This window comes from Rhinolophus sinicus, linkage group LG14 (assembly GCF_036562045.2).
Source record: "Rhinolophus sinicus isolate RSC01 linkage group LG14, ASM3656204v1, whole genome shotgun sequence".
NCBI lineage: Eukaryota > Metazoa > Chordata > Mammalia > Chiroptera > Rhinolophidae > Rhinolophus > Rhinolophus sinicus.
This window is the reverse complement of record NC_133763.1, coordinates 29,146,637-29,174,578: the sequence shown is the minus strand read 5'-3', so window position 1 is coordinate 29,174,578 and position 27,942 is coordinate 29,146,637. Positions and strand designations below refer to the sequence as shown.

The 27,942-nt window shown below is 38.4% G+C and overlaps 1 protein-coding gene across 3 annotated transcripts in view; it reads right to left on the bottom strand.

Moving 5' to 3' along the window:
- The window catches only part of LRRC69 (leucine rich repeat containing 69), a 123,090-nt gene extending 95,148 nt beyond the window's left edge, over positions 1-27,942 (bottom strand). For 2 of the 3 annotated variants that reach the window (XM_074319069.1, XM_074319068.1), the window contains exons 1-3: positions 7,550-10,703; positions 6,463-6,589; positions 2,809-2,881 (exon numbers count right to left, since the gene is read on the bottom strand). In XM_074319069.1, the coding sequence (XP_074175170.1) occupies positions 2,809-2,881; positions 6,463-6,589; positions 7,550-7,873 (524 nt within the window). In that variant the 5' untranslated portion in view covers positions 7,874-10,703. Of the gene's footprint in view, positions 1-2,808; positions 2,882-6,462; positions 6,590-7,549; positions 10,704-27,571 lie in introns of those variants that run through there. The other variant, XM_074319070.1, reaches the window with a different exon arrangement.

The following is a 27,942-nucleotide window of genomic DNA, read 5'->3' as shown; positions in this document are numbered from 1 at the left end:
CAACAGTGGTAACAGCCATTTGTGGTGAGAGAGTTGGTCCCTATTCCCTTCAGAACAGGGAGCAATCCCTCCCCCAGTACCCTTTTAGTTTGCATTGGGGGCATGGCTGGGTTGGAGGATTAGGGCATTCCTTACTTCAGTGGTCTGGCGTTTCCTCTTCTGGGGTTTCTGAGGTGCCCTGAGATGGCTTCAGCCCTGGGTTGTCTATAATTGCGGCCAAAAATCTGGCCTGTCTCTGGTCTTGTCCCACTGTTCCTTTATCACTTGTTTTTACTGTCTCAGTTGTTATAGATATTTACACAAATTTCCTGTCCTTCTCCAGATTCTGTGGCTTTTTATTAAGATGTAACAATGGATCAGAATTACTATAATTTGCTGTTAGGTGAGGGAAAATATTAGGCCAAGCTTAATGAATTTACCCTAACTTATCTAGTTAAAAACATTTAAATTATTGTTTATATTGGCTTATATCTGACATGAGAAAGGTACATGAACACCAGTAGTCCTAGAATATAGAAATTATTGTGATGCCATATAGAACCTTTGTTTTTTAGGTAGAAAACTTTTTTATATTAGTAGTAGACCATTAGTCTAACAAACTTTGTCTTACTTAGCAGAGAGCGAAAACTCAAATTTTGTACTAGCTTTACAACCTTAATTTTTACTGATAACCAAAAGCAAGTAATTAGCACTTTCCCTGGTAAATTGAGGAATATATTTTGTAACCTTCAAAAGCATAGGCTTTTGTAATGAAATACATGATATATTAACAGATCTTAATTTATCTCTTTATGTTCCTGTGACAAGAAGCCTGTGATCCATTGTTACATCTTAAGAACTAGATAAACTCAGACCTGTCCAATAACTGGTGCTTAAGTATTTTGTTATTTTGAAATACTTAGACAGTTAATAACTTTTATCATTTAACACAACTTAGTGAAACCAAGAAACCAGCCTTAGTATCAAACATTTCCTTAGATCACGTGATCCTGAGAAGTGGTTGTTAGTTTTTATTATCTTAATTAATATAACCACTTAATCTCTTATTTTTAGCCAATTAAATATTATAAACTGGCAATACCACCTAGAGGCAAAACCATTAGAATATATATAAAACATAGACAAGTATAAACCTTACAGACTATATACATAAACAGAACTACCAACAATTGTAGCGAGGACCTAAGATATTACAGTTGCTCTTATAACTGCAGGAGGCTATGATAAGGAGTGGGGGGGCTTGCTGCCTGGGTTTAAAAGTGTCTCTTTTTTTTCTCTTCAGTTACCTCGGCCTCAAGCAGAGGCTGCAGCAGCCTTTTGTTTACATTTGAAGTTATCTGCAAGACCTTGAACGTTACTGAGAGTTAGAGAAACCTTTTAAGACTTACTTTTGTCAAGTTCCTGAATATAGAGTCGGTGTACCAAACAATTTTAAATACATGACTTAGGGGGCTCACAGAGGGTATAGATACATCCCCTTGCTCTCCCCTTAATAGGAGGCTCTCTCCTCACTCTGCTCACTCCATCATTCAAACCTTGAGGACCTCACATTCGGTCCCTGCCAAATCTACCCCTCTCGGTTGTCTCCTCCACAACTTACACACCCTTGGGTTCAACTTACAGGAGATCCGGCCCATATGACTTATCTTTTACTATAGCAGTGCCTGACCCCAATATAATTTCTGTCACTGCGACAGAAAGTGGTCAGAAATTGCCTATGTCCAGATTTTCTTTACTCTTCGAGCTCTACCCTCCATCGGCGAAACCTACAACACTTTCCAAATTCTCCTAGCCCACTCTAAGCCTTCTCCTCCTCCAGATAAAACTCCTTCCTTTGACCCAGCTGACAACTGGGCCCCTCTTCCTCCACCCCATACCCTACCATAACCTCAGCCTAAACCTTCTCCCCGGAACTCCAGCTCCTCATTTCAGGAGGATTTAGTTCTGTGAGTACTCTGGTTTATGTAACTTACTTGTTTATTTGCCTCTGGTCTGTCTTTAAAACATTACCTTTTCTGTAAAAATCTATCTGGGAAACGTAATAAATTGGCTAGAGGTATAGACAAGGGAATTGGAATAGACTTTAGGTGCTGCAGAAAACTTTTTGTTAAGGGCTATTCCTAGTTTTGTGTCCTCTTTTAAAAATCTGGATGCTCTTACATTACATTGTAATACCTCTGTTTCTGCTCACCAGGAAATAAAGAGAGTCTCCAAAGCAAATAGAGCTCTCTCCATCTGTGAGAAAAAAAGCCCCAGAAGGTGGTTTGCCTACAGAAGGACAAGGCCCTCAGCTAGCTCCAGAAAGGCACTGTAATAGCAGCCTATCTGTGCAGGAAGAAACAACATTTTATTTTTGTTGTTGCTGCTGTTAATGATAATTCGATGTGGGGGCTTTTTTAAAAAGGAAAGACAACATCTTTGTTTTAAATCCTTTGCTTTTATAATACCTTTTCTATCAAGCTGGAAATTATTTACAATACTCATATGAAATAAAATTTAATATCACGAATTCTGTAGTGGAATAAGCTCCAAGGACCCCAGAGTTGGGAGATAAATAACACAATCCACTTTAGAACTTTGTTTCAAACCCCCACTTTTACACTTTGCCTACCAAACCATGCTATTTCTCATTTCTCTGAAATGTTTAAGAAATCACTTGGTTAAAATTAGTGGCTTGCCTCAGTCCTTCAGATACGTCTTTGCTACTATGTACAAATCCCAAAAGGACTTGAGGCTAGGCATAACATGTGCATATGGCCAGGATGGGTTGGAGGGGTGGGAATAGGTGGTTAATACAAACAAAATTACCTCCTGACTTCTTCAGGAATCCAGGAGAGCTGATTGTTGTTCAGATTAAGCAGGATCAAATTTTGTAAACCATCTGTTAGAAAATTTAGAAAATTATTTTAGTCACTTTAGCTATATTTTAGAAAATAATTTTTAGCCACTTTTCTATATACCTTTGTTTTCCTTCTGATTTCTTGCCTTGGCTAAGGTTCTTTGTAATGCTGGTAACAGATGACTTCTTAAACTAGCTTAAACAAAAAAGGTGAATTTATCACAAAATTACAATGCTAAATTAGGTTCCTGAAGACAAAAGTTACAGCCAGGCTACTGCGAACTGGAACCGGAAACTGAAAGGCACCAGAACCCAAGCTTTTTTTTTTTTTAACTTAGAACAACAGTACCATAAATGTTTGTTGAGCGAATGAAGTCCAAAGGTTCTTCTTTACTAGAAACATTCATCCATCCAACAAGAAACTGCCAAAGGAAATCAGTCAAACACCCAATGCCTACATTTGTCTGTGAAGCCCACATTCAGCTCAGCCACGTGTGCACACCCAAACAGACCAATGCAGGCACATGTAACAAATTCTCTCTGCACGTGTGCACAGCTATCCAGCCATGTGTTTGTGTGTGTGTGTCCTGCACATGGTTCTGTGTCCTGTGTCTCGCCACTGCACAGTACCTCCTTGAGATTGTCCATGATGGGAATCTCTTGGGGGCCGAGCAGCTTGAACTCCCTGGTGAAGAGGATGAAGCAGATGTAGAGTGTGTTCAAGTGTCTGTGCAGCTGCAGGGCCAGGGTCTCCCTGAACTGGGATGAGTAGATGTGCGCTAGCACATGGAACAGGTACTTGCAGATCTTTACCAGAGATTTGAAGGAGCTGGAAAATTCTCTGCTGTATTTCATGATACATTGTCGTCGATGTTGGTCACCAGCTTCTGCATGGACCTCCAGACTAAGTAGATGTACTTGCGGGGGAGAGAGGGGCACAGACTGTGCACTTGATCGTCTTACCCAGCTCTTCATACCAGTAGCACTGGGTGTCGCACTCGGCCATCATCTGGCACACCTATCTTGTGCAGAGCTCTGATATGGTGCTATCCAGGCAGGATGATACAAAGAAACACTGTGGCTTATTGAAAGGTCAATTTTCTAGGGCGGTACCACTAGATGCTTGAACTCGAAGTTGTTGATTCCGTACTTGGTGTACTCCCCCTTCAGGTACAGTTCTTCCATTGGGCTTCTCTTTAGACTTCCTCACGAGCCAGTTCATGGCTGCGCAGGTCCGTCACCCTGCTGCCCCACATGCTCAGCCCTCAGACCACAGCAGTGGTGAGAGTGGGAAGTCATATTAATATAAATATATTTATATATATACAAATAATATATACATGATGTTATACAATTATAAAGTCATATACTATATGTATTGGAGATACACACACACACACACACACACACACATACACTCCTTCAGTCCTTTGTCTTGGTAGTCATAAAAAAGCTCATGTTTAGGTCTCCTGGGCTTCAGATGCTTCTTCTGAACCACTGAATCAGGTTGTGATGTCCAAGGAGACCCAAGACCTACTCCAAGGTAACAGTCTTCCCCACTTCTAGCTTCTTAAAGTCTGGTAGATTATACACGATCTGGGAATCTCTGCAGAACACAGAGTGCAGAATATAGTTTCATTTGTCATTATAGCTTTTCTCAGCTTCATACTCATATTCTTTCTCCCTACCTAATTCTTTCTCTTTTGAACAGATTTTCTCTAATTTTCCATGTATTCATAGCCATCCCACGACTCCTGCGTTTGAATGTTCACAGACAGGACAGACAGAGTTCTCAAACTGAAATGCCTACAAGAACCTAACTCAGCACAGCAGGGGGCCTGGATGGAAGTGTACCTGGCCAAAGTGTGCTGAATTGGAGAGCACGTGCCTTATCTGACACAGCAACAGAGCCAGCTCCTAGCACTTGCTGTCACAGCAATGTGATTCCAATGTTGCCTAATCTTTCTTTTTTAAAAACAGACAAAAAGAGCAGAAATCCAGGCTCTTTTATGAATTTTCTTGATCTACAAATGGTGACATTAAATTCAAAATTTTAAAAGGCAGACAAAACAGAACCAACCTATTTGTGAACCAGATTCGGCCCATCGGCCACCAGTTTGCAACCTCTGTCTTCGTTCAGGTGATTAGTTCAAACCAACTAAACTGTTTCAGATTCTATCACAATCCCCAACAAAGGATTTATGACTGACCCAGTTTAGGACACATATCTAGCCCTAATCCAATCTGCTCTGAACAGGGGGACAGGGTCATGTAATACATGCTGGACACTGCTCAACTTCATGACACCAAATTGTTTCTGCACTTGGATAATCAGGACTTGTCATAGAACATAATTTATGTCAATCACATGGGCTTTTTCAAAGTTCAAGAGCCCCAAATTAAGAGATATAGAAACCAAAGACATTCAGGGCATTGTACACAGATTATGTATATTTTATAAACCTCAAATTTAAGGGCGACATAAGAAAAAAATTTCTTTCTAGAAACCTAAATTAACCTTAATTAGGTTGTTTAATACCATTTGTATACATCAGGTTTTACTTAAGCTTGTCCCATCAGTATAGTTCATAAGATAATATTGACTATTTGTTTTCATGCCCTTAATTTTTTCTTATGTAAATTATTTTCTTCCTGAGTAAACTGTAATTGAATGCTGAATCTATGGTTTTGTATATATAATGTGCATAAAGATCGATAAGTGTTTGTTACAGTTTTTATCTCAAGGGAAAATATTCCTCCAAGATATGTGATCTAAGATTTTAAAGTACTTTAAAGAGATCTACCAGAGTCTATTTGTGCTATTTGCCAAATATATCCCTAATTTACTGTCCCATGCAATAATACCCTTAATAAAGGCTACTTGATGATGACAGGGATTATATATAGTACCCACACCTCAAAAGTTCACAGAACCTTATAAATTCTATAATATATCTCTAGTTTTTCTATTGGGGACAAAGACATAGAGTGATGAAGAGCCTTACTGGAATTAATGGAGCTATAAAAATCACATGGATTTCTTTGTCATGCATTCTGTCCTTAAGCCCACTCTACCTACATTAAATAGGTAGAGTTTCATACTGAATGGAAAAATTATAGGTTTAAAGGAAACAAAAAGAAAAATAAATAAGAATGTCAATTATTGGATCCCCTATCATTTCTTTAAAATTCTCCTCAAATTGATTTAAACTTAGCATCTTGATCAAAGATCGTGACTTAGTATCTGAGGGAGAATAAAAAGTGTGAAGAACAAGGAAAGCTGTAGAAAACTCTTCTCGATTTGATTTCCACTAGTTTTCACTTTGGCACAGAGAAAGGGCACACAGATGCAAGAATCTAAATGTACACTGATTCTGAAAAGGGGAAAATTCCCTAACACTAATGCTTACTTATTTTCTTAGGTCTATGTGTAAAGAAATATATAATACAACATTGAAAAAAGAAAACCCAAAACACCTTAATTTCAAGAGCAGTGTGTAAATATCTCTAATAAAAAAGATTAAAATATGTGAAATTCCTTTTTCACTTTAGTTCCAAATTATTAAAAATAATAAGGGGACTAAGTTTGATACTATAAACGTTATTTTTGTTGGTTAACTTACCACATGCTCCAGATGCAAATCTACGAATCCTATTTCCAAATAAATGGAGCGTCTTCAAGGATGAAAGGTATTTCACCTCTTCTGGAACTTCTTCTAAAAGGTTGTTTCCCAGATTTAGTGCTGTCAACTGCAAACATATAGAGATTTAATGGACTCATATATTATCCACCTTCAAATGAAAAAAAAAAAAAAATAAGCCCCTTCACTGAGATCCATGTAACCTAAAAAAACTCCAGCATGATCCTAAACAATTATTTCACATATACCAAAAATTATCTTTGTAAAATTCATTTGAGCTTATGCTCAAACACTTTATGATAATTAAAACACAATTTCATTTTAAATTAAACCACTTCATTAAAATTGTATTACAAACCATTCCAAGGGTATTTAATAACATAATTAATTCATAACTCACTCGAGGTACTAAGAATATCCTAACATTGTGATCCATAGACTCAAAACAATTAAAAACTCAGCAAAGGAGCTATTTTCCTGAAATCAGAAATATAGCCAAAGATCTGAGGTCCTCCTGTCATACTATTCCCAAATGAACTTTTTCATTAAGACCAATAAGACTTCTTTATTACGTGGATACAGCCAAGGTTAAGGGGAGGGCTTTACCACCACTCTGTGTGATCACAAATTTCATAAGAGAAACTACTGACACAGTATGGTAGGGTAGGGAAGATCTGCCCTGTGTGCACCTGTCTTCCTAATGACAGAGTAGTTAGACCTAGGAAGTACTGCACAGAAGAGGAGTTAGAAAGATTCTCCTTGATCCTTTAATCCAATAAATCAGTGATATAAGATTGTCCCTAAAATATATTTTTTCTTTGATTTAAAATCAAATAGTGCCTTCTAAGATACAAAAAGTCTTTCCTTTCACACCCAAACATAATTTACCAATTGTCGGGCAGGAGACCCTGCTCGCTGCGCCATTTGTCGTGCGGGAGACCCTGCTCGCTGCGCCATTTGTCGTGCGGGGCGGCCTGCAGGGTCTCTGGTCCCGCTCCCCACGTAAGAACGCAGGATACGGTGAGGCCAACAAGGAACACCCACGGAGCCATAGGTAGGGGAGCCATACCACCACGGTCTCACTGGAGGCTGGGCCCACCGGACGCCGACCTGCCATCCGCTTTTCCGCCAACTGACCGACCGACGACTCTTCTCCACTCTCTCCTCTGTTCCTCTCTCTCGGCTCTCCTCTTCCGCTCTCTTGGCTCTGCTCGGCTCCTCGGCAATCCTTCGTAGCCGCAGCAGTTATACCAGCAGCCAATTGGCTAACCGGCCACAGCCGACGGCCAATCAGCCACAGCCGACGGCCATTCACCACCCGAGCCAGCACCCCTTCACGTGAGGCCGAGAGCCTGTAAACTGCTCTCCGGGGCTCTGTCCCCACACCATTCATATTTCACTACCAGCTCTATATAAAGGTGAAATTAAAATATCCAGGCATGCCTTGTTTTGTTGTACTTCACAGATGTTGCGTTTTTTACAAATTGAAGGCAAGACCCTCCACTAGCAAAAAGATCACAACTTGCTTTACTGTGATTTTCATTATGTGAGCTGAAACCAAACCAGCAATAACTCCAAGATATGTCTGTATTCGTGCAGCCATTCTCATGAAAAAACTTAATCCAGAGTCTGTGACTGTATTAGTTTCCTATTGCCACTGTAACAAATTACCACAAATTTAGTACCTTAAAACAACACAATGCATTATCTTCAGTTCTGGAAATCAGCTGTCAGAAACGGGTTTCATTGACCCAAAATCAAGGCGTCAGTAGGGTTTTGTTCCTTTCTGGAGACTCTAGGGGAAAATCTGTTTTCTTGCCTTGTCCAGTTTCCAGAGGCTTCCCACATTCCTTGGCTTCTAGTCTGCCCTTTCATCTTAAAAGCCAGCAATGATTGGTGGTCTTTCTCAAATCACATCACTCTGACGTTCTCTTTTACACTCAAATACCCTCATAATTACACTGGGCTCACGCAGATAATCCAGGACAATCTCCCCATCTCAAGGTCAGCTAACAACTCAAATTCCTCTGCATCCTTGATTCCCCTATGTAACCTAACATATTCACAGATTATGGAGATTAGGATATGGGCATTTGGGGAACATTATTTGCCTACCACAGTGACTATTTGAAGTTTTTTTGTGTTTGTTTGTTTGTTTGTTTGTTTTCCCAAAAGAAGGTAGATTTCATTCTTTTGCCTAAATTTAGTAAAAACAAAACAAGAAAAACATAGCAGCTGGCCAAAGCTGAAAGCCCAACAAAATCTCTGCAATATTGATGAGGAATACAAGAATGTGGGGAACTGTTAAAGGTCTGAGATTTCATGCAACTTGCAAAATAACAGTTAATCTGCCACCATTTCATAGATGCTGGTAGAAAGCTCATGACCCCTGAGAAAGAGACAAAGGAAAGTTTATTACCCACAGCAATAGCAGTGCCCAGAATATTGCTATTTTTGCACCAGCAATGCAGAGTATCTGGATGTGCAGTGGTTGGTGTTACAGCAAAGGAACCATGAGTTTAGGGAACCTAAATCTTTTAAAATGAGCAGTAATTTTCTATGCCTGTCCTTTGCTCCAGAGACACTATCTCTAGTTTCCATGGCTTCTGCTATATAAACATCCTTGAAAAGTTAGTCTAGAACAAAGGCAGTCAGTACCTCTGCTTACAAGATGTGCAAAAGCATGAGAGACTCATGAAGATTGTCTTCAACGAGGAGATGGCAATATGTATTTTTTAAATTGTTGCCAATTTTTTATTTTTGTAAATTTTGTTAATGGCAATATATATTTTTAAAGCAAATACGTAACAAGGAATAGAGCTTGTGATTTTCCACACCATCAGTGCTTTGTAGGTATTTTTGAGGGCACCAACTATTCATGCTATGTCCTAAATTCTCATGCATGAGTTTTATTTTTGTCGCTGTGTTTTACTAAAGGTATGGCCCAAATATATGAAGATAATACAGTAATTTGATATCATGGTATGTCAAAGGACACCGCAAAATATAATCAAGGTTGACAATAAAGGGGTTTGTTTTATTTATTATTTGATGCTTAGAAATATATCCACAAAAACATCATGAAAAATGTGCAGGCTAAGTTGCCCATATAACCATTTCTAAGGAAATAGGTGGGTCAACATTCATTTAAAAATATGCAATATTTTAGTGGTTACCAGACAATAGTTTAGTAATTACCGGAGGGTAAGGGGTGGTAGATGAAGGTAAAGAAGATCAAATATATGGTGATGGAAGGAGAACTGACTCTGGGTGGTGAACACACAATGTGATTTATAGATGATGTAATACAGAATTATATACCTGAAATCTATGTAACTTTACTAACAATTGTCACCCCCAATAAACTTTCATTTATAAAATAAATAAATAATAAAAATAAAAATATGCATTGTATGCCTACTATGAACCACTAGTTCTAGGTGCTGAATATAGAGAGATGAATAAGACATGTAAGATATATTTACCCTAAAAGCATTTACACAGTAACAGTGAGAAAGCAACAATTGGATGAATGAATGAATGAATGAATGAATGAATGATTGAATGGCTAAACAAATTAATAAGAAAAATAACAGACAGTACTAAGTGCTGTATAGATGACTTTTAAAATTAGTGATTGATTGATCAAGGAAGCCTGTCTTAGAAGTTGATATTTAAACTGAGATCTGAGTGACAGTAAAAAAGGAAAAACAGCCAAAATAAAGACCCCCAAACAGGAACATTATTGGTGTGATTGAGGAGCCAAGAGACGCAGCTGATGTGGCTGAGCATAAAGGGTAAAGGGAAATTCAGCAAAAAATGAGGTTGGAAAAATATACTGGGGCCAGATTATGTATTGTTTTGTAAACCCGGGTAAGGAGTAGGGATTTTACTCTCAGTGCGATGAGAAATGACTATAGGATTTTGAGCAATTGTATAGCATTATTTGATTTGTGTCTTAACAGGAGTACTCTGAAAGGTGTATAAAGAATATTCTACAGGTGGAGCAAGAGGTGAAGCACAAAGATAACACAGACGCCATCACTGCAGTGGTCAAGATGAGAGATGACGATGGCTTGGGCTTGAATCTTTGCCTAGATTCTTTCTCTGCTCTCTTCTGCTTCCTTTACACCCTTACAGGTTTGTCCTAGATAGCACAACTTCAATTAAATGTAAAAATCTCTGACTCAGGCTCTCGAAGATATGAGGTGTGATCAAACAATACAGTGAAAGTTTAAATAAAACTTATTACAGTAAAAGACACAATGCCATTAATCCCCCTCAAAATATTCCCCCTCCCTTCAAACACATCCCATCATTCTTGCCGCTTTCTGAAGCAGTTCTGGAAGTCCTCTTTCATGACTGTCTTCAGTTACTCTTTGTAGCTGCCTCAATGTCCTGAATAATTTTGACTTTAGGGAAGAGCCAGAAGTCACGCTGTGCCAGGTTCGGTGAATAAGGTGGATGAAGACACACCACAATGTTTTTATTTGACAGAAATTATTGTATACCAGAAGTGATGTGTGACTCAGAGCATTGTCATGAGGAGGAGGATTTATGGCATACTTTAACACACATCTTCTCTCAACTGTAGCTCACACCTGACTGAATGCACCGAAAAAGTTGAAACTTATCATACACTGTTACTAAGGTTCAATGTGCCACTTCCCGTGTTGAAGATCCCTGCCTTTCCGTTGGATAGCACTCGGCCAGCAGCATTCACCGTATTTTGTGATCACAACTGGAAGGCTACATTGCTTCTGGTATAGGACAATTTCTGTCAAATAAAAACATTACTGTGTGTTCTCATCCACCTTATTCACTAGATCTGGCACAGTGCAACTTCTGACTCTTCCCCAAAGTCAAAATGACCACGAAAGGTAAACGTTTTTAATCGATTCAAGACATCAAGGCAGCCATGACAGCACAACTAAAGACACTCATGAAAGAGGACTTCCAGAACTGCTTCAGAAAGTGTCAAGACGATGGTATAAGTGTGTTTGAAGTGAGGGGGAGTATTTTTTTTGGGGGGAGGGGTTAATGGCAATGTGTCTTTTACTGTAATAATTTAAAATTTAAACATTCACTGTATTTTTTAATCATACCTCCTACATAGTACCACAGAAGCATGAGGGGGGAAAAGGAAAAGCTATTTTAAGAAGGAAGCTGTAAGTCAAATCCCAGAGGAAGGTTAAGTAAAATAAAAGCATAGAAATAACCACTGGAGTTAGCAATGTGAAAATCATTAGTGACCTTGACAATAGGGATGAAGTATTGGAAAAGAAACTCTGAAGTGTGCTGTGGAGAAAATGTGAGAAAGTGAAGACAATGACTAAAAGACAATATGTTTTCAAAGTTTTGCTATGAAGGGACACTTCATAGGGAGATGGAGAGTTCATTTCCCCCTGAAATAAAATATATTACAGCTTATTACATTCTGATGGAAATAATCCTGTAGAGAATGAGTAACTAATGATATAAGGAGAAGGATACTTAATCAAAATCCTTTAGAAGATGAGAGAGGATAGGCTGCAAAGTACAAATGAGTACTTGCCGTAGATAAAAGTAGGGACTCTTCATTGGGGTAATAAGAAAGAAGGTAGAGAAGATGTGTGCAGATCAGAGCACTGGATCAACTTGGTGATGGAAAGATGAGGGAATTCCTGACTGACAGTGTCTGTTTTTTCAATGAAATATGAAACAAAGCTGAGAGGAGATGCAAGAGGTTTGATGAAAGGTAATTTTGAAGAGCAGTCTAGGGAAATGTAGTAGGTTGACTACATTTCCATTGTTGGCTTTCTGATTCAACTTAGCCGCAGTTGGTTTTCTGATTCAACTTATCTCCCGAGAGGATATAAAATGAATATATGACCTGAGAAAAGACACTTTCTCTGGGTGACACATTAACTACATGGCCCTTTGGCTAGAAAAGGCTACCATGTGAAATTCTGAGATCCACAATAAAAAATATGACATGTAAAAGATGAAAAGTGTTCAACTAAAACCCTCAAAATTTAAAGGATTTCAAAGTTAAAACTAAGATGAAGTGAGCGAGACTGGGATTTTTCTTGATAGAATAGGATAACTAAAAGATCCATTGATGGCCTTCAAATTCATAAAGGTATCTTAAAGACCAGGTGATATTTTGTCACTGTGGCAAATATGTCAGATTTCCAGCCTAGATTATGTAAGTGGATCTAAAGAACAAACTAAACAAAACAGAAACAAACTCATAGATACAGAGAATATTTTAATGATTGCCATATTAGAGGGGGCAAGTTGGGGGAGGTGAAAAAGGGGAAGGGATTAAGAAGTACAAATTGGGGGCCGGCCCGGTGGCTCAGGCGGTTAGAGCTCCATGCTCCTAACTCCAAAGGCTGCCGGTTCCATTCCCACATGGGCCAGTGGGCTCCCAACACAAGGTTGCCAGTTCAATTCCTCGAGTCCCGCAAGGGATGGTGGGCTCTGCCCCCTGCAACTAAGGTTGAACACGGCGCCTTGAGCTGAGCTGCCTCCCGGATGGCTCAGTTGGTTGGAGCGTGGGCTCTCAACCACAAGGTTGCCAGTTCAATTCCTCGACTCCTGCAAGGGATGGTGGGCAGCGCCCCCTGCAACTAAAATTGAACACGGCACCTTGAGCTGAGATGCCGCTGATCTCCCAGATGGCTCAGTTGGTTGGAGCGCATCCTCTCAACCACAAGGTTGCCGGTTCGACTCCCGCAGGGATGGTGGGCTGTGCCCCCTGCAACTAGCAACGGCAACTGGACCTGGAGCTGAGCTGCGCCCTCCACAACTAAGACTGAAAGAACAACAACTTGAAGCTGAACAGAACCCTCCACAACTAAGATTGAAACAACAACTTGACTTGGAGAAAAGTCCTGAAAGTGCACACTGTTCCCCAATAAAGTCCTGTTCCCCTTCTCCAATAAAATCTTTAAAAAAAAAAAAAAAAAGAGCTACAAGTTGGTTGTTACACAGTAGTCATGGGGATATAGGATATAGCATAAGGAATATAGTTGATAATACTGTAATAACTATGTATGGTGTCAAATGGGTGCTAGATCTATCTGGGTGATAGATAAAAGGAGGGTGAGGGACAGGGTGAAAAGGTGAAGGGATTAAGAAATACACAAATCGGTAGTTATAAAATAGTCATGGGGATATAAAGTATAGAGAATATAATCAATAATATGGTAATGGCTATGTATAGTGTCAGGTGGGTAATGTTGAATAACTATGATGTATACCTGAAACTAATATAATATTGTATGTTAGCTACATTTCAATGAAAATCTTTAAAAAATAAAAATAAAATGTAAAAACTTATGTATTTGGAAGAACTAAGCATTTGGATGTTTGAGTGAGGGTAGGGGTTAAAATTTTCTGAATAACCAATATGGTTAAAGCATTCTATATGAGGTAGGTAATGTTGACAGCAACTTTAGAAGCTGAGAAAGATGAGGCCCATTGCACAGATGAGTCAAAGGAGGCACAGAGAGATTATGTGTGTTTTTCCACATCACCCAGATAGCAAGTAAGAGAGAAGGGTTGGGCCTCTTCTAGAAACCTGAATGCCCATTACAGGAAGAAGCTGAAGTCCTGGTAGGGGTGCAAGAGGCTTAATAAAAGCTTGGGCATAGAAGTAGAGGCAAAAGATGAATGAAAGGAGTGTGGAAGGAAGGAACTCATGAGGTGTCTCTATACCAGGACAGGATATAATAAACCAGGATAATAAATCCCCGTTTTGATAGAAAATCCAAGCTTAGAAAACAAGCATTACTTACTTGATGAAGGAAGAAGAGATTTATAGTGGGTAAGACAGGAGAAAGGACAGGCCTGACACTGACAAACAGTACAAATGGCATCAGATCCTTTCTTTTCTGCTAGGCTTAGAAAGTGAGACTCAGAATGCCCAAGGAAGAACTGATAGGGAAAGTCTTTGCATACGTACATCCCTCTTGTGTTCCTCTGTATAACACTTATCCTTCAGATCTTAGTTCAGCTGCAGTTCCTCAGGACCACCTTCCGTGACTTCTCTCACTAGAGACACTCACGGCATAATATAATCCTCCTTCATGGCATGTTTCACAATTGTATTATACATGTATTTGTATATCTGATTACCTTTCTCCACTAAACCTGAGAATAGGGACACATGAATGTTTTTGTTCCTTTTTGTATTCTCAGCATCTAGCAGAGTGCCTAGTCCATTGCAAGCACAAATAACTATTTGTTGGACATATGAATGAATGAATGAAGTTGATTGGGTTAGGGGGTCATCAAGAAGAAGAGTAAAAATATGAAAAGGAGAAACTAGGGACACAACAACTTTATAGACTACCCAACTCTACTTATTGTTTATGATCAATTAAAAAAGCTATGGCTGACCATATCTTTGTCCTGGTCAGCCACACATGTGGGAACACTGTTATACATTGTTCCTTATGATGCATGTCAATAATGCTGCACACAATTATAGATGATGGCTAGTTGTTTCTTTGGGGATTTTAAAACAATGGCTGATTTACCTAATGAGGGGCCTTTGTTCCTAGATGATGCCATAATCATGACAGCACTGTGTTTAGTTAAGCTAGATTTTGAAAATAGCTTCCATTCCACTCCACTCAAGTTGACATTCTATGGTTTAGTAGATGCCAGGCACTAGGAACAAGATAATGTCTCCACCCTCAAGAGCACTTCTTTGAAAATTTTTTATATTCCAGCACTTCATCAATCACAGGCCAAATGCATTCACCATAAATTATAGGACATTAACTCATTTTCTTTTCATGTTATTAGAAGTCAGTGAACTTTTCTAGAGTCGCATTAGTCAAATTAGCAAATAAAGAAGCAGTAGGATCTATGTGCTCTAAAGAACCTCCTCTAATTTTACGATTGTTGTTAGTTACACCATGACGGTAATATTAATCATAATAGCAATAATAATTTATTGCAAAGTTCTTATATGCCTTTACATATATTAACATTTAATTTAATCCCCAAACATGAAGACAGGGACTGTGTTTTCTTCACACCATTATCCTTCAGGATCAACATAGACACAAGAAGATGAATTTCTTAAAAGGAATGATATGTAAACAAACAGAAGGTGGGGATAACGTATGTAGTGTTCAAACCTGCCATCTTTAGGCAACCCAGTTTTTGTTTTTTGACACTATAAATTGAACACCACACCCTAGCAAATTTCACACAAATTGTTTAGAGTAATAAAACAATAAAGCTGAAAGCAACCTCAAAAGAGACCTCATTTTATTCACTGGTATTCACTAGTTGAGAGACCTTGAAAGTGACTTAACCTATTCCTGAACCATAAATTTTAACAATATGAGGGTTATAAGTTCCTTGAAAATGAACAGAGTTCCTAGCATTGTGCCTGGCTCTCACTAAATGATTGGTGTTTTTATTCTATTTGATACCATTTTGTGAGAAATTTAAAAGTATCATTTTTGTTTTAGGAACTTAAAAAATATCAAGACTATATTAATGCAGTGCATTCTGTGGAAAATATGGCCCAAAGGTCAGTATATTGGGGCAAATTGGACTACCTATGATGATAAAAGAAACATTAGTCCAAAATGTAAGCACAGTATAAACCAAAAAAAGTGGTACGGGGATAGTTTCAATTGTTATTAATAAAGTATCTGAAGCAACACAAGAAAGAGTTCCAACTAACTTTTCAAGAATCCATTTAAGGGGCTGGCCCCATGGCTCAGGTGGTTGGAACGCCATGCTCCTAACACCGAAGGCCACCCACCCAGTTCGATTCACACATGGGCCAGTGAGCTTGAGCTGCCACGGGGTGCCGTGGGCTACCAGTGTGCAACTGGTGACCGATTGCCCCAGCCGGGGGAGCGCAAGGCTCATAATACCAGCACAGGCCAGGTCTTAAACATGAGTGGGACGGGGGGGGAGGTGGAAGAAAGGGGGGAGAAAAAGAATCCATTTAGGGATTTTATAGAAAACTTTTAGAATAAGAATATAATTTTTGAAATATGACATATAAATCACCAAGTTATAAAAGGCCCCAAGGATATTTTATGGTATATGCATAGGTCATTCATCAATATTTCAGTTAAATACCCCAACATGCCCTGCCCACTTTCTCTGCTATATTTTTCTCTTTAGCACTAATCATTACCTCACATTCTATTTGTTTTTCTTATTTGTTTCTTATATCTCTTCTGAAAGAAGCTACACTCCATGAAGGCAGGGATTTTCATCTGTTCTGTTACTTGCTGAATCACCAATTCCTAATGCCAGAGTCACAAATGGTGCTCCATACTTGTTAATGTCTGGATTGAATGAATGAAGGCAGAATTGAGATCCAGTGAGATTAAGTGCCTGATATTTAGCTGGTAAGTGGCTGAACCAGCTAAGGTATCCAGGACTCCAAACTCACATCCAAAGCTCTGCAGCTCTCTACACTTTCTCTTTTCTTAAACTTTAGTCTGCCCTTTCTATTACCATCTGTGAAAATGACTGAATAGTATTTCTGAACTATGTAATCTATATCCATCTTTTTACTGTTTCTAGCACATTTTATTCAAGCTGTTTTAGAACTTCCATTGTAATGGGAAAATAGATTTTTTTCAAAATTCCACAACCTTGGAGACTCTATGAGAAAAATTGCTGGTTCATGAGTAGCTAAACAATAATGTCATCAGCCTGAATCTGCCTTACAAAGCACTTGAAGGGTAGACAACAAGAAGTCTAGTTCCAATCAGTTAAATTCTTTTTTTAAAGGTGTATTCTTAAAAGCAAGGGCTGAACTAAGCCAGCTCCCTACTTAAGAAAATTAAAAGTGAGCAAACAAGTCGAATTTTAGGATCTCTTCTAAACAGTAAAAAGATGATGAGGAAAGTAACTGGAACACCACAAGAAAACAAAGGAGTGATAATGAGACTCTCAGTCCTTTTTTCCTGAGGAAGTACATTTTACAATCTGTAATTTTTAACTAAACAAATATTAAATGTGAAGGGAGAACCTACATTTCAGATATGCAAGAGTTCAAAAACTTAATCACATATGCAGATTAGGATGGTGTCTAGAGACTTACTCCTACAAAACAAGAGAGTAAGCCAAGAAAGAGAAATGTAAGAGATACCCTGGGTTCAATTCAGGAGAGCTACAAAGAGATTGTCCTTGGTGGACAGTGTCCAGCAAACCTACATAGCTTAGATTGAGCTACAGGATGGAAACTCCTGGGAGACTCATTCAAGGAAAAACACACACTTGATAGAATATGTGATATGATCAAGTTTTAAATAAAATAAGGCCATGACAAAGGCAAAAGATACAAGAATAAAAGAAAGGCAATTAAAAACTCAAGGGAACAAAAATGGTATATAAGAAAATATAGAGGATTACAGCATAAAAATGGTGGCATGAGGTGAGCTTCTTGAAATCTTCCCATAAATTAACTACAAATTGAACAACTATAATTCCACAAAGGACTCCCTGCACAACAGATAGGCAAGACTAAGAAGCCCCGCAACTGAAATCATCTAAACATGGGCAACTTGGGCAAGCGGGGGAGGTGGCAAGGGGAAAGTGTGGAGACGTGGACCGTGCAGGCACAGGAGCAGACCAGAGCCCGAGCTTTGTTCCAAAGCTACCGCAGTCGGCGGAGAGGGAAGAATTTGAACTGCTAGTGCTCTGCTTACAACTCACAGTCCTGCCTCAGGGATCAGCATATAACACAGCTGAACCCAACGATCATGGCAGAGACCTCAGAGTAAAGACTGATGGAAGAAGGGTGAAAATGGCTGTTTTCACTGCCAAGCAGAGGACTGAAGGCTTAGGCATAGAGCCTAGCCGACCCCTTCCCACCCTCCCAGAACTCACCTCACCCCCACCCGCCCAATGCTAGAAGTAGAAAGGTAGCAATGTCAGATCAAAAGAACAGAATATTTGCAGTTCTGAAAACGGCAGCCTGCAGCCACGGATTCAGAGCCCAACTAGTTCTGGTTAAGGGGAGAGAGCTTTGGGTGCAGGACTGGCGAGGCTGGTGGTCACCACCATTGCTCTGGACCACCTCTCACAACCCAGCATGCCTCTGTCCCCACCTATCTGGGTGGACCCCTACAGAAGTAAAGAGAGCCGATGAAACACACAGGCTCTGAAACTGCCGCAGGAAGAGCTTTGGAACTTCAGCTCTCCAAATACCCACACAGAGGCAGTGCCCTCTGACCCAGGTGACCAACTCACATAGGAGAAGCCCACCTTCCAGGGAATCCCCTCATTGTGTGAGAAAATATAACTGTGTGAGAAAATATTGCAAAGAAAATATAACACTACAGCATGAGAGAGAATAAAAGGCTGCAGCCAGAGAGAAAATAAAACATTCTACAAACACCTACTGGAAAACAAAAGAAACACCTCTTCCTATCAATCTGTCGCAGAATCTACCCCTGTAGATGCCTAGGAAGAGAAATAATACTTCATTAAATGCCATGAATAACCAAGGTAAAAAGGCACCTCAGAAAGGAAAGGAAAAGTCTCCAGAAAATTAACTTAAAGATATGGAAATACGGCACTTAAATGACAGAGAATTCAAGATTGCAGTTCTTAAAAATCTCAACAAGATGCAAGAAAACACAAACAGGCAATGAACAGTTCAATGAACTCAGAAACACAATCAAAGAACAAAATGAACATTTTACCAAAGAGTGAAATTTTTAAAAAAAGAACCAAATAGAATTTTTGGAGATTAAGAACTCAATAAAAGAAATGAAGAAGGAAATACCCAGCTTATGTAATATTGCTGACCAGATGGAGGAAAGAATCAATGACATCGAAGACAGAAATCTGGAAAAGACACAGATGGAAAAAGAGAGAAACTTGAGCATTAAATGAAATGAAGGAACTCTACAAGAACTTTCTGACACCATCAGAAAGACCAATATAAGAATAATGGGCATACAAGAAGGAGAAGAAAGGAAGAAGGGAAAAGAGGGTATATTCAAGGCCGGCCCGGTGGCTCAGGCTGTTGGAGCTCCATGCTCCTAACGCTGAAGGCTGCTGGTTTGTTTCCCACATGGGCCAGTGGGCTCTCAACCACAAGGTTGCCAGTTCGATTCCTTGGGTCCCACAAGCGATGGTGGGCTCTGCCCCCTGCAACTAAGATTGAACACGGCACCTTAAGCTGAGCTACCACTGAGCTCCCGGATGACTCCGTTGGTTGGAGCACATCCTCACAACCACAAGGTTACCGGTTCAACTCCTGCAAGGGATGGTGGGCTGTGTCCCCCTGCAACTAACAACGGCAACTGGACCTGGAGCTGAACTGCGCCCTCTACAACTACAATTGAAAGGACAACAACTTGACTTGGAAAAAATCCTGGACGTGCATACTGTTCCCCAATAAAGTCCTGTTCCCCTTCCCCAATAAAATCTTAAAAAAAAAAAAAAAAGAGGGTATACGCAAACAAGTCGAAGTAGTTGATGACAACTTCCCAAACTTATGGAAAGAACTGGATCCTCGAATCCAAGAAGCAACAGAACACCTAATTACATCAATCCGAATAGGTCTTCTCCAAAGCACAAAATTTAACGACAAAGAAAGAATCCACAAGTCAGCCAGGGAAAAGAAGACGGTAACCTACAAAGGAAAGCCCATTAGACTATCATCAGATTTTTCAGCAGAAACTTTACGAGCCAGGAGGGAGTGGAATCAAATATTCAAACTATTTAAAGAGAGAAATTATGAGCCAAGAATAATATATCCAGCAAAGATATCCTTTAGATATGAAGGAGGAATAAAGACCTTTCCAGACATACAGAAGTGAGGAAATTTTCTAACATACGACCTGAACTACAAGAAATACTGAAGGAGGCTATTCGACCTGAAATAAAAAGGCAAAAGAATACAAAACCATGAGTAGTATTATGAATAGACAGAAGCAGAAAATGGGAAGCCCTAAATCAAATAGAACACTATACACTTACACATAACATACAGAGTACAGAAGGAAAAAAAAAAAAAAACACTTAAGAAAAGAGGAAAAAGACATCTTGCTACTGCAGCGCAGAACTCAACTCACATAAGAAATAGAGATAATTTGTGACAACAAAAACATGAAAGGGGAGAGTATAAAAGTCTGAACTGGCACAAGGGAAAGGAGAAACAAAGCATAATGAAGAAAATTGAATACTCTAAATATCAAACTTTCTTTTAAATAAACTTAGTGGTAACCAAGTTCAAAAAACAATTCAGAACTGAAACATATAACGAAAAAAAAAGAAATAGATGGAAAAATCATAGAATACCACCACACGAATAATAGACAGCAATAAAAAGGCAAAGAAACTATGGAGACACACACCATCCTACCAAAAAACCAGACATTGAATGATAGGAAATTCTCATATATCAATAATCACCCTAAATGTAAGTGGATTGAACTCACCAATTAAAAGGCACAATGTACCAGTTTGGATCAGAAAACTAAACCCAATCGTATGCTGCCTCCAAGATACACGTCTCAACTACAAAGACAAATACAGACTCAAGTGAAAGGGTGGAAACTGATACTCCAAACAAATGGTATCCAGAGAACAGCAGGTGTACCCATACTGATATCAGATGAAACAGACTTCGGTATAAAAAGGTAACAAGAGACAAAAATGGACATTTCATAATGATAAAGGGGACTATACAACAAGAAGACATAATAGCCATCAATATTTATGTCCCCAATCAGGAAGCACTGAAATATAGTAAGCAACTACTAATAGACCTGAAAGAAGAAATTGTCCAAAACACAATTATAGTAGGGAACCTAAATACATCGACAGCTATGGATAGATCAATGAAATAACAGCTCTAAATAACACATTAGATGAAATGGACATAATTGACTTTTATAGAGCACTTCATTCTAGAACATCAGACTATACAATCTTTTCAAATGTACATTAAACATTCTCAAGGATAGACCATATATTGGGACATAAAACTTGCTTCATCAAATTTAAGAAGATTGAAATCATACCAAGCATATTCTCTGATCACAAGCATTTGAAATTGGATATCAATTGCAAAAAGAAAGCAGAAAAAACAACAAATATATGGAAATCAAACAACATACTTTTAAAGAACAACTGGGTCAAAGAAGAAATAAGAGGAGAGATCAAAAGATACATAGAAACAAATGAGAATGAAAATACATCCTACCAAAATTTTTGGGACACAGTGAAAGCCGTTTTAAGAGAGAAATTTATATCATTACAGATCTCACGAAAGAAGAAAAATCCCAGATAAATAACCTCATGTTACACCACAAAGAATTAGAAAAAGAAGAACAATGAAACCGAAAGTCAGCAAAAGGAAGGAAATAATAAAAATCAGAGCATAACTAAATGAAATAGAAAACAAAAAGACATTAGAAAGAATTAATGCAACAAAAAGCTGGTTCTTTGAGAAGATTAATAAAATTGACAAACCCTTGGCTACACTCACTAAGATAAAAAAAAGACAAAATGAAAAAATCAGAAATGAAAGAGGGGAAGTTATCATGGATGCCACAGAAATACAAAGACTCATTCAAGAATACTATGAAGGATTATATGCCACCAAATTCAATAACCTAGAAGAAATGGACATGTTCTTAGAAACACATAGCCTTCCTAGGCCGAATAATCACAAACTACAAATCTAAATAGACCAATCAACAGTAAGGAAATTGAATCAGTCATCTAAATCCTTCCCAAAAGCAAAAGTCCAGGACCAGATGGCTTCACTAGTGAATTCTACCAAACATTCTAAGAGGATCTAATACCCCTCCTACTCAAACTCTTCCAATAAAATTGAAGAAGAGAGAGGAGAGAGTACTCCCTAACTCATTTTATGAGTCCAACAGTACCCTGATACCAAAACCTGGTAAGTTTAACATAAAAAAATGAAAATTACACACCAATCCCTCTGATGAATACAGATACAAAAATCCTAAATAAAATTCTAGCAAATCAAATGCAACAATGCATTAAAAAGATTATACACCATGACCAAGTGGGGTTCATCTCAGGGGCATGAGGATGGTTCAACATATGCAAATCTATTAATGTGACACACCACATAAACAAAATAAAGGATAAAAATCATGTGATTATATCAATAGATGCAGAAAAAGACAAGATACAACATCCACTTATGATTAAAACACTTAATAAAATGGGTATACAAGAAAATACCTCAACATAATACAGGTCATTTATGAAAAACCCTCAGCTATACTATCAGAATTAACAGTGAAAAACTGATGTCCTTTGCCATATGTTCAGGAACACGACAGGACTGTCCCCAATCACCTTTGCTCTTCAACATAGTATTAAAGTCCTAGCCAGAGCAATCAGGCAAGAGAAAGAAATAAAAGGCATCCAAATTGGGAATGAAGAAGTTAAATTGTCACTTTTTGCAGGTGACATGATGTTATACATAGAAAACCTTAAAGACTCCATTAAAAAGCTATTAGAAACAATAAATGAATACAGTAAAGTTGCCAACTACGAAATCAACGTACAAAAGTCCATTGCATTCCTACATACTAACAATGAAATCTCAGAAAAAGAAATAAAATAAAAAATTCCTTTTGCAATTTAACAAAAAGAATAAAATACCTAGGAATAAACTTAACCAAGGATGTGAAAGACCTATATACTGAAAATTATAAAACATTTTTAAAACAAATTGAAGAAGACACAAAGAAATGGAAAGACATTCCATGTTCACGGATGGAAGAATCAACACAGTTAAAATGGCCATATTACCAAAGCAATATATGGATTGAATGCAATACCCATCAAAATCGCAAAGGCATTTTTAAAGAAAGAGATCAAAAAACATCAGATTTGCATGGAATCACAAAAGACCCCAAATAGCCAAAGCAATCCTAAGAAAAAAGAACAATACTGGAGGTATCACACTCCCTGACTTCAGCTTGTACTACAAGGCAACAATAATCAAAACTGTATGGTATTCGCAGAAAAACAGACACATAGACCAATGGAATAGCATTGAAAACCCAGAAATAAACCCACGTAAATAGGGACAGATAATTTTCGACAAAGAAGACAAAAACATACAATGGAGAAAAGACAGCCTTTTCAATAAATGGTGCTGGGAGAATAGGAAAGCCACGTGCAAAAGAATGAAACTGGACTGCTATCTGTCACCATGTACCAAAATTAATTCAAAATGGATCAAAGACTTAAGCATAAGACCTGAAACAATAAACTGCATAGAAGAAAACATACGTACTAAACTTGTGGACCTTGGTTTCAAAGAGCATTTTATGAATTTGATTCCAAAGGCAAGGGAAGTAAAAGCTAAAATCAATGAATGGGACTATATCAAACTTAAAAGCTTCTGCACAGCAAAAGAAACCATCGGCAAAATAAAGAGATAACCAACTGAATGGGAGAAGATTTTTACAAAATGTGCCTCCGATAAGGGGCTAATATCCAAAATATATAAGGAACTCATAGAACTCAACAACCAAAAACAAACAGCCCAATTGAAAAATGGGCAGAGTACTTGAAATGTTCTCCAAAGAGGACATACAAATGGCAAATAGACATGAAAAAATGCTCAACATCACTAATTATCAGAGAAACGCAAATAAAAACCGCAATGAAATATCACCTCACCCCAATTAGAATGGCTATCATCAAGAAGACAAATGGTAACAAGTGTTGGAGAGGCTGTGAAGAAAAAGGGACCTTCATACACTGTTGGTGGGAATGCAGACTAGTGTAGCCACTATGGAAGGCAGTGTGGAGGTCCCTCAAAAAATTAAAGAGTAGAATTACCATATGACCCAGCAATCCCTCTCCTGGATATCTACCCCAAAAATCTGAAAACATTTATCCATAAAGACAAGTGTACCCCAATATTCACTGCAGCTTTATTTACAGTGGCCTAGACATGCAAACAACCAAAATGTCCTTCGACAGATGAATGGATAAAGAAGTTGTGTGTGGGGAGCCATGGTTACAGCTAACTCTGAGCCTTACAGAATGGCTTGGTTTATGCTTAACCTGTTTCCTCTCCTGAGGCATTATCTCTGCCTGCACCTGGGGGGTGCTTACAAGCTGCTAAGGTATGAGGTGGGAATGGCCAGTTCCCGGACACAGAAGACTGATGCCTATCAGGATAATTGGTAGATTCTGTCATGGGATAATTACTTTTGGGAGTTTCAGTGATTTTGTAGTTTCTGTGAAAAAAGGTTAAAGATTTACATTCAGTGAGGTAATGCATTTTTGTGATTGTTAAGTTGCACGTACTCAAACTGTATAAATTGGTGAAGGAAAATAAACTCAGGGCTTCAGCATCACTGAAGACCGGCCGCATTAGCATTTGTATGAGTGTCTTTTATTTCATTGCCACTCCCCCATTTAGGTTCTGATCGACTTGTGGCGGCTGGCCCGCCACAGTTGTGGTATATACACACAGTGGAATACTATTCGGCGGTAAGAAAAGATGAAATAGGACCATTTGGGACAACATGGATGGATCTTGAGATTATAATGCTAAGTGAAATAAGTTTGAAAAAGTAGACAACCATATGATTTCACTGATATGTGGCATATAAACCAAAACCAACAAAAGAACAAGACAAACAAATAAGAAACAAAAACTCATAGACACAGACAATACTTTAGTGGTTACCAGAGAGTAAGGGGGGAGAGGGGTGGTAGATGAGAGTAAAGAGGATCAAATATATGGTGATGGAAGGAGAACTGACTCTGGGTGGTGAACACACAATGGGATTTATAGAGGATGCAATACAGAATTGTACACCTGAAATCTATGTAATTTTACTAACAATTGTCACCCCAATAAACTTTAATTAAAAAAACGATTGAATCATGGTTATAACTGAATATGTAAATATTATACATCTCGTAAAAGTAAGTTTAGAATTAATGAAGTAGAAGAGGTGAAGTACGGCTGAAAGTGAGTTACCGATGCTCACATAATCTTACAAATTGGGAGTTAAAAACAGACTGTAATTGATGAAAGAATAAATACAGGTGGAATAACATTAAGTTTAAAAGATAGCTATGGAGAAACTAAACGTATTAATAATTATGTTTGGAAGATAAAGAAGAGTGATGTCTAAAATGGATAAATCAAGAAAAAAAAGATGAGTTAAAAGTGATTACACAAAGGTTAGACAACTAAGTTCACAAAGTCATCCTAGAAAAAGTGCTACATACCTCACTGCTGAATAGCACTAAGGTCACCTTCAAAGTACTCCCCTTGGGAAGCTATGCAGCAACGCCAGTGCCTATTCCACCCTTCAAAGCAAATTTGGAACTCTTTCAGAGCTGTCGTTGTATTACCCTTGATGTCCTGAATGTCATCAAAATGTCTTCCTGTCAATATTACCTGTATCTTCAGATAAAGGAATAAGTCATTGGGGCCAGATCAGGTGAGCAGGGCGGGTGTTCCAATACAGTTATTTGTTTACTGGCTAAAAACTCCCTCACAGAAAGTGCCATGTGAGCTGATGCCTTGTCGTGATGCAAGAGCCATGAATTGTTGGTGGAAAGTTCAGGTGATTTCCATGTATCTTTTCCACGCAGCCTTTTCAGCACTTCCAAATAGTAAACTTGGTGAACTGTTTGTCCAGTTGGTACAAATTCATAATAAACAACGCTTCTGATATCAAAAAAAGGTTACCAACATCGTTGCAACAAGTTCACAACCTTGTCACACTTCGTATATCGAGATCAGGATTGAGAGTGAGAGCAAATGGGACAGAAGACAGTTGCTTTTCATTATAAACCTTTTAGAGTATTTTATTTTCTTAAAACAATGCACTGTGTTACTTTAACGGAAAAAAGTTCAAGCACAAGAGAATTGTTCCATGGCTCAATGAAATCCTAAATTCTTTTTCATGGAAACTCTTCTCTCCTATTAGAAAAGTCGAAATCCTTGTCGTTCTGAAACTACAAATGCATTTTTAGAAGGTACTATTAAAGGGGGTGTTTTTTAGTAGAACCTTATTTCTTGCAAAAACTTGGCCACACAGATTACAATATCAAATAATTTTATAAACCGAAAAGGAAATGAGGTAGGTGAACATAACAAAATAAAGTTTGTTTTGTTTGGTTTTGTCCTTTGTAACACTGTACTCAAAACCAATGAACTACAATGACTTACGAGGTTATAGGTTCTTTCCATGATAATGACAGTTTGCAAGTGAACAAAAGAAAAATTCCAAGTTAATATTCCTTGCCTTCTCCCAACCTCAAGACTTTTAGTAGCTGGAGTTTCACATTGTTTGGCAGAAATGTTTAACAGAAGCATCTGGGATTCATTCATGTCAACTGTTGCACTTTAAGAAAGGTATTCTTTATTTAAAATACCAACTTTCTTATAAACACCTGAAGCTGAAGCTGAATCATATTGAATGTCAACTATAACTATAACTATAACTATATATAGTGTATAGCCACGGGGGGGTGGGGGTGTCATCACTTTGTGAGGGGTGTAAATGTCTAACTATTAATTTTTTTGTACACCTGAAACTAATACAAATAAAAAATATATAATAAAGACTAATTCAGAATAAATGAATGTCTCCTCCTTCCCATTCCCTGACAACATTCCATTTCAAAGTTTAACCTACTCTAGGAAATTGAAATGGACCCCCCTTCCTATAGCCACAAGGTTTCTTCACTCCATATGCAAAAGCTTCAGGATAGTCCCCAGGGTGAACAGTATCTCAGGGATCCTCAAACCCACTTCCAGATGGAGTCTTCAAGGTAGACAAGCAGATCCAGGCTCCCAACCTTTTCCAGATGGCAGCGATCAGAAAGATGAGAATGGCACAGTCCTAATCCTCTGATTCCAGGTGTGGGCCAAAGAGCACATGAATAAGTTAAAACATCTTCTTCCCCTACCATTTGTAATTCCCTAAGGGGAAAGCCTCCTGATGCCTCTCTATACAGTAAGTCTCCAGAAGGTTATTATAAATCTCCAGAGATCGAAGACTTATTGTTCTCTCACCTCTTTTCTTTCCTACTTTCCATCCTCAATCTAGAAAGATATGCTATATCTCACCTGGGTCAAGGTGCTTATCTCTGGGCTCACTTTGGGGATTAGGTTATTTTGAAGGTCTAGAGTCTTCAGTCCAGGCAGTTTTTCTAATGTTGAAGGCATCTTTGTTATCTTCTTCCCATTCAAGGTAAGGATCTTAGTGCTTTTACCACCTTTCAATGCTCTTACTAACAACCTTTCAGCCATGGGCTTGGGAGAGAAATAGAAAAGGGAGAATATAATCATTAAGTTCCTTATTATGCATCTTTAGAACCTCTAGTTGCAGAATTGGTGTGTCATGGAAACAAAAACATTCTGAGATCTACCAGGTTGAAGGTGGGAGTCATCAGATAGTTTCCTGAGCAAAAAGTATGGAGGGGAAATAGCTTATTCCA